This window comes from Macrosteles quadrilineatus, unplaced genomic scaffold, assembly GCF_028750875.1.
Source record: "Macrosteles quadrilineatus isolate MER2022 unplaced genomic scaffold, UCM_ALF_1.0 Scaffold_5__1_contigs__length_97177068, whole genome shotgun sequence".
In the NCBI taxonomy this organism is placed as follows: Eukaryota; Metazoa; Arthropoda; class Insecta; order Hemiptera; family Cicadellidae; genus Macrosteles; species Macrosteles quadrilineatus.
Window position 1 is genome coordinate 79321819 of NW_026542598.1, and position 12690 is coordinate 79334508.

At 34.4% G+C, this 12690-nt stretch overlaps 1 protein-coding gene across 1 annotated transcript in view; it reads left to right on the plus strand.

Annotated features, from left to right (window-relative positions):
• The first annotated feature begins 291 nt into the window (after window positions 1-291).
• Window positions 292-12690, plus strand: part of LOC128994749 (photoreceptor ankyrin repeat protein-like) — a 104809-nt gene continuing 92410 nt past the window's right edge. The window contains exons 1-2 of the mRNA XM_054419506.1: window positions 292-384; window positions 10071-10183. Coding sequence (XP_054275481.1) covers window positions 10126-10183 — 58 coding nt within the window. The 5' untranslated portion in view covers window positions 292-384; window positions 10071-10125. The remainder of the gene's footprint in view (window positions 385-10070; window positions 10184-12690) is intronic.

Below are 12690 nucleotides of genomic sequence, written 5' to 3' on the forward strand. Positions count from 1 at the left end.
CACAGAGTATCTTCCACCCTGACACTCCAGAGATGCACAGGTGCAAGTATAAGAGTATCTTCCACCTCAAGACACCCCAGAGATGCACAGATGCAAGTATAAGAGTATCTTCCACCTCAAGACACCCCAGAGATGCACAGATGCAAGTATAAGAGTGACCTCCGCTCCAAGACAAGGGTGGAGATGCACAGAGAGTATCTTCCACCCCAAGACACTCCAGAGATGCACAGGTGCAAGTATAAGAGGGTGTAGGGGGGATATCGAGCGCAGGTTATTTTCGTGTCGCGAGAGCCGTGAGGGTGTAGAGCCAGCTTTTAGTATTCGACACGTTGCGGTGAGTGTCACGATTGTAAGATCACGACTTTACCTTCGGTTGTTTGTTAGGTAAATATAACCTCAATTTTATTATGTATTATTATTTAAATTTGTTTAAAGGAAATATAAGTTTAAGTTTAAAGTTATTGTGTGTTTACTGTTTCAGCAATTCAGAAATAAGAAAACCATAAATAATTTGCACAAATAATAATTTACAAGAAAAATATTTCTATACAGTTTGTAAAAATAGTAAAAATTGGGATGGGGTTTCGTACGCATGTTGTGTGCGTGGAAAGAAAACGTTTGGCTGTCCGTCCATATTTCTGTCTCTAATATTGACTGAAAAGTCGTAGTAGCACAGTTGTTTAAAATAATTTATAGGAAAATATTTAAAATGCAGTATGGTTATCAGTTCATTGTAGTTTAATAAAATGCTAGTTATTTTGAAGTATACTATTCTAGTTAATTAGCTAATAACGTAAATGTAGTCTGTGTAGTAAGCTCTAGGTTTGGGACCAGTATGTTTTTTTGTTATAGAGATAAAAAAAAAACACCTATATAATTTAATATGTCATAATAATTATTCTGTGTAGTTATGCTCGTAGAATTGAAAACTCTCGCAAAATGTGTTCAATATTTCAATCTGGCCTTAACATGAGTGTGGACGAATTGGTTTTGGCAACATTCACTATTAATTACTGTTTTAAAATTGGACTATTTAGAATATTACCTACGAACGTTACAGGATGATACTGTCTAGTGACTTTTATATCTAATCTTATACAAAGTAAAATTAAAAATGACATAATGTGAGCATATTTTTAGTTTTCAAGCTCAAAAATAAGTATTGAAATCAACAGTACAGAGATACAGTTTAATTTTGAATTATATTATGTGATAAATCAGACAAAAAGGGCTATTTAACAAATTATAAGTTTTCTTTTGGATATGTTAGTAAATTTTAAAGACAAGTAATTTCGTCGCTAGTTGTTGTCTAACCACTGTCGCTTAACTATGTTATGGATTTTAGAAAACTTCGGTATTATCATTAGCAAGTCTCTATAAGTTTTTAATAACGATAAATTTGGAGAACTATGCCTGTTTAAACATGTAATTGAATATACACTTCATCAAATATTCTAAAAAAAACCAAATCACAAAAATCTGAAGGGCAGGTCCAGAATTAGGGGCCTCTTAAGTCTGTAAATTGTATCCGTGTTGTTGAGTAAGTTCAACGCTAAATGATTTTGATGAGATCCTAATATCTTTCACTTAAGGTCATGATTTCGTGTTCGTCATTAACTGTAGACATCTTAGAATAACAAATGAATGAATGTTTTGTTTTATAATCTCCTTAGTGCTTTAAGTAGCTATATATGGTGAAACATTTAAGTTTCAAAACATCTTCTAAACTGAGGCCAACATTTCATCACATGGGCGTTGTGTTTTGACGTCGTTGAACAAATGAGTTTGACGATTCAAAACCAACACCATTCTGGCATCTTACACGACGAGTTGTGTTGTGACTACTCAACTAACAATATATCAGTTCTCACTTCTGTACTTTAATTATATACGTGGACAAGTGTAAACTTGTCGTACAAAAATAAATCAAGTACGGCTACTTGTATTCATACTTGGCTTAAAATACCAACTTTCGTATGGTCCCCATTTCAAATAAAGCATTAAACTCACCCCAGATTCAAATATAAAATTATTTAATTCACGACTTACACCGACAAATATTTGATTGGGTGTGTGTGTGTGCTGTAGCTTATCTCAGCTTAAAATGTAACATATAATTAGCTTATGGAACTTTAAAGGAGATAATTTTAAAAATGAGCGAGGAATGGATTAAGGTGCATATGCAGCGTTGTTCAGATTAAGGTTAACTGTTTCTCTAGCCAATTGCATTATATTAAAAGTAGGCCTACAATTATCAAGGACTGTTGGGTTCCAGTTTTGAAACATAAAAACCATCGACTTTTCTCGCCACATTTCTATTAGGCACACTCTAACCCTAAGCCACACAGCTATAAATCGCGAAAGTAAAAATATTGCTTGGATTGTTCATTATTAATTTTTATCTTTAAAATGCTAGTTCTGAACAATATTCAATTTTTTTCTTTTGATTTTGACAACTGATAAATGCATTATCTATCTATATATTAATAGGCAAGCATGTTTCTTTAAAACCTTTTTTCTCAGCTCGTGTGCATCGTAGGGAAAATCTACGCATACCGTTGGAAAGCTATTTTCCTGTAGGTGTGCAGAATCCCTTTATAAATTTAAATAGGCTCAAAGATAAGCACAAAAAATAAGTTTAAAAGTTGTAAAAAAATAACATGGATCTTATGCGTTGCTATGCTGGTTACGAAATAACAACGAAATATAAACAGAAAATCAAAACAAATGGAGGAAACTCCAATCACATGTTTTATTTACAGTGTGGGGTGAAAATAGTTAAGTGAGTACATTACATATTTTTGGTCGAGTTTCGACCACTGGACGACCTCTCGTGAATATTAATATCGGAACTATGACTTTGTGTCTGTAGCTAACCACCTGTAATTATTTAATTGAGTTTTATTTTATAACACATGTTTGCAATTATTGTTAACTTATTATTTACTTTTGTTGATTACTTTTATCAAAGATTACATATGCTTTGCTTTTATTTTATTTTATCAATGTAATAAATCTTCTAAAATGTTCATTATACTATTATTTTAATCATTGTCCAACGCCAATAACCACACTGGTGACCAACGAGTGAATCTTGAAGCAACATTGGAGCAAATTCTTTAAGACAAGTCAACCTCTATCGTCAAACCTCAACCATCGTCAGTCAAAACAAAACCCAGGTTAGTTAAGGCCTAACAATTTCAGACACTGAAGAAATTGTCACTGATCCCAATTCATCAACCAATTCAAATCATATTTCAAAATTTACTGTCAAAATTCCACCCTTTTTGAGGAAAAAGGAAAATTTCATTCATTGTACAACACCAATAACCTCAACTTCATGTAATATTGAAGACTAATGAACCTGTTGCTCTAATTCGATCAGAGCATATTTTAAGGGATTTTTACTGGGCGACAGTGGAGCCCGGGGTTACTGTGGGGCCCCATCAAAAAAGGGGTCCGGGGACCCTCGGAAAAATTTTGCTTGGATTAAAGTAAAAATCAAACATTTCTACGTATCTTGTAATGCATTTTTTGATTATATTTGCTTGTAAATCGTCCAACAAATTCTAGAAATATTTACACAATGTTATTTTTCTAATACTTTTAAAATCCTAATACATTTAAAATTTGAATCATTAAAAAAAATATGACGGCACCATCCATAGCCACTGGACGACAAAATCTCAGTACTGGGCTACACTTGTGTCTCCCAGTTAACATGTTATTTTATGCTCTGAATTCGATCAATTACTTATAAACGAATAACAGTCATAGATAGTTTCCGATGACTTTAAAGAGTCAACTCAAAGATAATGTAATCAATTACTCAACTCCAGTCGTAAGTGAAAACGAACTCACTCTGGAAACAAACCAACGCTCTTGTAAAATACATTGGGATTTCGATGGTCTGTGGGACAAAGCCCGAGGACTTTTATTATAGAAATTGGTAAAAGGGGACGACAAAAAATACTTAATTTTGACACATCGTTTGTAAAAATCCGTCCATTATTAACGGAGGGGTAGTGTTTCGTAGAAATCGTCTACACGTATTATATCAACAACAAACAATAAACATAGTAAAAATAGATAACAATACGATATAATATAATACTAATACTAACAACGTAATAGGCTACTAGATATCTGACAACTAATGACAAAATGGCAGCTAAACATTTTTAAGACAATGGTTATTAAAAGTAATTTGTAACTGCCATTTTGTTATTAGTGGTCCGATTTCTATTTTATTCGTGATAATTGTTTAGTTTTGTCAAGACCTGTAAAATGATACCAGGCTCAACCATACTTCCTATTTGAAATTTTTGAGCTACACCCCACCCCCACTAACCCTAAGGGCAAAATTTTCAAAATTCACCATCATTATTGTAGCCTCTTATAACTAAACAGGTTGCCGCAAACCGATTACAAATATCTCAAATAGTTCAAAAGTTTTAGGGTGCCATTTTGTTATTATTGCTCCAATTTTGGTTTTCTTTATGTCAACGTTTTAGTTTTGTCAAGATCTGTAAAATGACACCAAACTCGACTATACTTGGTATTTGAAAATGTTGAGCTACCCCTACCCCCGCTGAAGGTCAAAAATTTTCAAAAATAACCATAATTATTGTAGCCCCTCATTTCTAAGAAGGTTGTTGCAACCCGATTTCAAATATCTTAAAAGGTTTAAAAGTTAAGGGGGGTGCAAGCTACTTTTCAGCCACACTGTAAAAGGATGTTGAAGCAACGTATCTAAAAACAACAACTGGTGTATGTAAACAGGAGTCGGAGTCCAACCAAATGTAAGAGCAAATTAATGTTTAAAAGTAGGTACATTTGAGGTTACCATTGTTATCATGTGTAAGACGTTTCAGACAACAGTGATGAAACTGAACCAATTCGTGCATGTTTATTTTCCGTCTATTCTTGTGGTAACTGTTACTGTTTTTGTATATTTGCCCGTTCGCGTTGTATTTTTACTTCTTTCTAACAACATCGTGAAATCGTTGCAAAAATATTCCTTTGCCTATTTTGACTCATTTTAAGTATATGGTTGTTGCAAAAAGGACACTGTAATTTTAGCTTCTGTTCATAGAAGGAACAGAAGTTATATGGACACGTAAAGTTATAGCCAACCTCATGCCATTCCAACGCATGTGCTTCGTATGGAGCTATTCCGACATATATTGTTATCGAATTATCAATCAATCAATTATAGATGGGAACGCCACCTAGATGCGTATTCTAACCAAAATATGATGTAAAACATTGTGAGATGATCTGTGAACCTTTGTTACTGACTAAGATCAGCTGTTTCAGTATCCAGGATCTTTGCCCAATGATCAGGGACAGCTGGGTCGAGTTTCGAACCATCTAAAAGCTACTGATTTTTCTCAGGACTAAACTGTACACTGTATTATACAAAAAGTTTATAATACGTGCAATTAATAATCTCTGGTTGCTGTAGGGAAAACTAGTTTCGTTTCATGGGTTGAACCACCATAGTGAGTCTAGACTTTTACTTCAGCCCAGTCGCGTCGCTTTTGTCAATATCCTTTTCGTGTTTTGTGTATGAACATGTTATAAAAAAAACCATGTCTCGTACGTTTATTAATAAACCATTTTAGTTACACTTATGTTTATTGTAACAATTAAATTTGTGCTACCTTTCCAATTACAAATAGTTTTCATTTTTTTCGTTAGTCACTGTGCTCCTTGTGTCGGGCCAACGAGTTGTGCAATGGGCGAGTACTGCATGGTTTACTGAACAAATATATCAGGGTTTCGTCACCTTCTGAAGTTATCATCAGTTTATTACGAGATCCCATTAAATAGGTATCTATGTATTATAAAAATAAACAAATGAAATCACTGGTCACTAATAACCATAACAGATTGTACATGTTTTGACAGTTTAAATAATAGTAGTCACGTGATTACTTTCGCTCCAGTGACGTCATCTGTTTTTGTTTATAACCCATACTGTTTCTGCTCTAATATTCGTGCGAGGACCCGGGTTGCGGTGTCACACAAGGCAGTACCCTCGGCCCAGTCCCAAGACGCATATTCCCAGCAGAGCCACGTCACCGTGACTTGTGCCAACGCCAGATGAAGACCTGGCTATCTGCCCTTCCAAGACGTCGCAATGTTGTGACAGTCGCCACGCCGTCCCACTCCGATGTTGTCGCTAACTTTTCTCATTTCCGTTACAATTGTTTAGAAAATAATCACTGGGTTAGTAGGTCACTGAGTGTTTTCTATAGTAATTCGTCTTTACTCTCTGCTAAATCCGTCTCTGGATCGAGTGGATGTTTTCGTGTGCTTTGATTTGCCCTCAAAATTTTCAATGTTAGCCCAGTATTTTTTTTTTTAAATTTAGAATTTCCAACTCGGAAACCTTAGTGTTAAAATAAGACTGTTGTAAAATAACTGGCACTAACTCTCTTCTAAAAGTCATAGACAATACCATCTGGAATGGCGAGGGTGACTTTGTGGTAATCTGAAGAAATAATGTGTTCTTTGAAGTTCCAAAACTAAAGGTCTAAAACTTCTATTGGCCTTAAAAACATGTTTACTTAAAGAACTTGCCAATGATCATCGCTCAGGGTGGTAGGGGGGAGTAGAGTCGTGCTTTTAGAGATTTGGGGCCCAAAATGTGCCCGGAAGAGGATTGAAAGTGACCGAAGACCGAGAAGAAAGAAGATTTTTCACAGAAATCGGCCTGGCAAAAGTCCCAGAAAAGGTGGTCGGAACAAGGGAGTTCCGGTCCATTAGCCTACATTCTTAAAGAACTAATGATGAATCCCTGTAAATAACAAGGCCAAGAATTATCGTATGACTTTTGACTTATCCGTGACTCAATTACAGCGAACTTGAAGAAACTTTATAAATACAGAAAAAGTTGCCCTGGTCCGAGATACATTCAATTTAATAAAGCATGTAAGGAAAATCCATTGGAACAGCTACAAATTCACCTGGTCATTATAAACACGAATCCAGCCTAATTGAAACTAAATCTAAAATACTAACCAGTAGATCAACAGTAGTTCGATAGCTCTTCCATACAATATCGTATATCACATTGTCTACAAAGTGAAACAATAAAAGATAGCATGCCACATGAAGACCAAAGATTGACATGCATGACAAATTTAGTCATCTCGATTTCTTGTGATAGGTATGCATATGTCAAGTTTTTTAGGTTTGACTACAAATGCAGTTTTGAAATAAGAATTCCATTTGCATGTTAAGTTGTTATCACGGATTAAATACTCCGAACTGAGGTTAAAGTGAGACTTTGGCGTAGTGCTCTGCTTTACAGCACATTTATTGACATTTAATAAACACACAAATTTTTTAATATGAAGTTCGGTTGAGTTAACAAGCAATGCTCTTTACTAGCCGGTTATCTCAGATTCCAAAGTACCGGTAGTAGTTTAACTAATACATAGATCTTCTAATTGGTTTTAATTATTAAAAATTTTGTAAGATGACAAGAAATAGATTAAAAAACACGAAAATCCACTCTATATAATTCTGACAGAGAAATGCTTATTTTAAATTAGCTCATCCATAAGAATGATCAAGGGCAAATCTATCATGTAAAGTACATGTCAAAACGTTACTCGTAGCTATACTTATGATCGAACCGGCGACCTTTGAGACCAAAGTGAGCACTGCCGGCATCCCAAAGACATATATCTCTTTAACCAAGATAAATCCACCAGTTTGAGCATTAACATTACCTAAAGCGTTAAATGTGGAGTCCTACCACGGCAACATATTCATAAAAGTAATGACCTATTTAGGATTCTAGCCTATCTACAACTGTAGCGACTATTACACTATCCCACCATTACGTAGGCTATTCGCAGGCTATTTTCAATGAAGGTAATGCAAAACAAACTACTGGTTGCGAGGAAAATAGCAGTTTTATGTTTTAATTAGTTAAGTCGCTTGCACGCGAAGAGAGATTGCCGTGCACGCTACTACCCCACGCCACAACCCCAGACACTACTGTACACTAGGCTATTTTTAGCAAAGTGTTCATGTCAAGAACGACGCCGAGGCAAGGTCAAGGTTTTACAATATCGGGATATTGCTCATCTTTCCCAAAACTATAAACAACGCCATCTTGTTTTCCATTATTTGGAGGGCGCACGAAGCTGAAGATTACAGACTATCAGGATGAAAGACATTCTATTACCTCTTGTTTGAGATTTTTATTTTGCTACTATAATTTGAATAATCTAAGCCTGTACATTATGTACTATTTGTTATGACTAGGACTTGCCAATTATTCGAATCTTTTATTTGGGAAATATCACAAATTCTCAGAAAATAACGAAAAATAGCACAAGTCGTTGACTTGTGTAGATTCTCCGCAAAATCTAAATTCAATCTAGATGCAATATGCGTTGGAAAAGATTATTTAATTTGGCTCTGTACTATATTATGTGTCTACTAAAATCACCTGAAGAGAGCCTAAAAACACTGCAGCGTTGCCAAATATACTACCTGTTGTACCCGTGCTTTGCAACGGGAAGAGGACACAAAATAGAAAAATTTTGATCTTCACATTTGTTGTATAAAATAGTTACACCCTGTTGGTAAACCTTATAACTTGTTAATGCTATTCAATATCATAGATCCAACTTGTGTATTTGAAAGAGCTGACGAAATTATTTTATTCCTTTTAAATATGATTACTCATAAGGTTAACATGGGAAACTCCAGAGCCACTGGGGCGGAGCCCAAAATGACTTTTGCGATTAGAGTGCGTCTATATGTTATTCGGGAATGTGAGCTATCATCACACCAAATTTCAGCCCAATCCGACCAATATTTTTCGCGTTTACTTGTCACAAACATACATCCATACATCCAAACTTTCTCATTTATAATATTAGTAGGATAAATTGTAAAGTAGGCTATTATTAGATTAATTTATTACATGGAAAGGATTTAGTTATTGGCAGGGATCTAACAGGAGCAAGTGAGCTATTAGCTGAAGATAAACTTTGGGAATAATCCTTGGCGTTTGTATACTGAAGTTCTTTCAATAATCATAAGGTAAAATACTTAAGCTGACCAACGATTGTGAACTTTTCTTGACTTTAACCAACAGCATTTGATTAAACTAGTGGCTTGTAGGGACAATAGCCCCAATATATATATATCTAGTAAATATTTTGTACAAATTATTAACAGGACACAGCCATCCTTGATCATTGAACTCTCAATCGATGCTTCTGGCGGAAGAAACAGCTGGTCATCTTCAGTAACAAAGCTACAAAAGTCATATTACATCACACAAATCTTCTACAGTATTTATAATTAGGTTCAGGCATTAGTTGCACCCCATCTAATATAGTGATGAGACACTATTGATGTGACACTAATGATGTGGCACTATTTTAGTTAGGAATGTTCATCGTAATAATTCTACACATTAGAACTACAGGGTGGCTGAAAAGTTAAAAACCTATTTTCAATTAATAATTGTTGTGAAGTTTTATGGTGCTAGAAAACAAAGAAAAATGTACATTCATGCGTTGAGTAATACCATTTTACGTAGGCATGTCAAACATCAAAATATGCACCTGCTGATAACCCATATTCTTAATCCAACAGATACATTTTGAACAGATTTTTGGATAAAGCCCCATGGATCATTACCAAGAGCACCTAAAATGGAAACTTCCAAGCCATTGGAGAGTCCCAAACAATTTTTTTTTATTTTTCTTGCACTAAAAGATGCATTTATTATATACTGTGCCCTCTTCCATCTCTGGACCTGAACAAAGGACTGCAACACTGCATATCGTTAAGCAATTTTGGTCCTTTCCGTAGTACTTAAAACAGACGTAAAAAGCTTTAATTAGTTTACAACATGAACTAACCAACAATGGTATTAAATTAGCTAACAATATGAGCTAAAAACACCTTATGTGATTTTGGTGATAAACATTTAAAGATGCAGACTTTTCAGCCACCCAGTAGTTTATGTTTATTTCCTTGCATCAGGTATCTTACCTATTCTGTTGGTAACAATATCGTGTTTGTTGCAGTGTCAGTCGTAGCAGTAGTTATGTGTTTCTAAACTTCGTAGAACTTCACCCACTCATGTATCATGATAGATATTCTGACACTCTTAGGAACCGAAGATCTCTGACGTCGTCAGGTAATAAAATTGTGTTTGATTTGAATTCTTTTAAACAAAATAAATTATTTTTCCCCCTCTATGAAACTTAGTTTCTACCTAGATAGTGTGTTCCAGTTTTATTGAAGCTGTATCCATGATGGGGACATAAAATATTACATCATTTCATCGTTTACAGTAAGATATCCTTTCAGTGTAGTATGATTAAACAGAAAGTGTAGCCTTTAAGAAAGGAGGCGCTATTTTGCAGGAGCACACTCTATCTGTGTTTTGATTTAACTAAGTTATACTTACTCTAGTGTCTACTTAAAGAGTCTCCTTAAGTCTACTAAAACCATTGATTTTTGGATTCCGAAGTAGAAGTCCCATCTATATGGACAAGCTGTCGCCAATTCTTTATTAAAAAAAGAACGTAGTTGAGTGAGTCAGTCACAGAATGCGCTAGTGTTTAAATTCAATTTTTAGACCAATTTTTGTGATGATATAATTGAAATGAAAGTTGCTATGGCTCACATTAAGTGTTTCATCGGTTTGACTTGGTAAAACAGTTCGTGTATCAGATGGAAATCAGTAATTTACACAAGCAAAATCTGCCGACGGCTCACATTAACTACAACAATTTCTATAAAAAAAAAAAAAAAAAAAAAACTGGTGACAACTTTAATATGGGGAATGTCTAGTTGATGGTGGTGTATGCATGGATAATGTGGTATTCCCCCTCATAACTCAGTAGAATATCATGATTACGACTTCGTTGGGTAGTTAAAATTAATTACAAGTATAGTTTTATTTTTGAAATTAAGAGGCCATCACACCCCTTCGTATTTTGGAATCGAGCAGATAGACAGACAGTGGTCGAGCAACATATATATAGAAACTAGTGCGGCTATAGATTTAGAAAAGTATGTAAAACGTTTCTATCAACGTAACGCGTAAACAAAAAGTCAGAGAGGAAATAAAAATGCATATTCAAATTTGACATAAGTAAAAGATGTGCAAATGAAGCTCCAGTTAATTATGAGACAGCCTGGCATCACCTTTCGAATTGAGGCTTCGAAGCACGAGATTAAATATACCATTTAAGATACACTGAATGTACCTCTAAAATGTATGAACACATGTAGAAACTTATCAAACGGGCGAGTGCATCTAATTTGGCAGGATTTTCCTAAATGGCGGCCAAATGACTTTCATGTGGTTACTTATTTCTTCCTAAACAATCATCGGATTAAATTAAATATTGCACTGATATGCAGCATAGTTTTTCTTTAGAGAAACTCGCATCTAGCTTCAATGGATGTCGGTATCGTAGTACGGTACTTGGTAAACTTTGTGGCTAACAAACGGAATTTGCTGTGTAAATCTGGACTTTTAATTGTCTACTATCAACTATGTTGGAAGTGCATAGGCTAATCAAAAATTTGACAGTGTGACTTATTCGAGAATAATTTCGTCCGTATGTGACAGTACGAAAATAAGAATAATCGAATCAATTTATCATGTAAGATAAATCAGTCTGTTAATATTTAAAAATAACAAACATTCTACAATTTATTTGTTTTATTTGTGAATTTTTAAAAATATTTTAAGATAATGTTCTAGGTATTTTTTATTTCACTGTACTATACAAGCTGCAAATGAAATCAATTAAAGAAACATTTATTTTATATTAAATGTTAACAATTTAAAAACATTAACATTTTGAAAATAAAAAAATAAAAAAATAATTTAAAGTTTAAAAAAATTAAATGTTAAAAATGTTATCTTTAGTATGACATTTTTACAACCTTGGATGATAACTTGATCATACTAGCACAGATCTAAGATTAAGTTCAAACAAATCGTGTTATGTTTATATGCAATATATTTCGCGACAACACTTCCATAACAACTATTTTTAAATGTGTTAATTTATTCATACTTTAATGCACATTATTATGTTCATGATTGAGACGAACCAAAATGCTTAATTTTGACCAGCCGAAAAAGCGCTAAAATTATCGGTAAAATTATATTGGTATTTGTGTCTACTCAATTGAAATAATGTTTAAAAAACAATTGTAAGTAGTGGAGAACTGCCGGTTTTACCTCACTTTAGACACGTTTTTCCCATGTTATTCTTATGGGGATTATTTTTGGCCACCAAATCTAAAATCCTGATCTTTGCCTGCAAATCCCTATAAAAATTGTCAAACCTTATTTCTTAGTTATTCCCCATAAATATATTCGATATTAAGCAAAAATAAAAAAAAAACATTTATTGACCCATGTATGTGTATATGTATAGTAGTATAGTTTGTCGCTGCCGTTTTTTCCGCATCGAGGTTTTTGGGCTAACTCCCCCCTCACCCCTCACCCCCTCACCACTCCCCTCTGCCCTATGCACAATTGCTAGTACATCTACCATTCCCCTTTCCAGTTGATATATTATATTTCTATTTCAAAATCATGTATGTGCGTGGTTTGCACACGAACTCGGCTCATGGCGTGGGCACGCTCCGGGCTCCTGCTTCTTGCCTCTAGTGGTG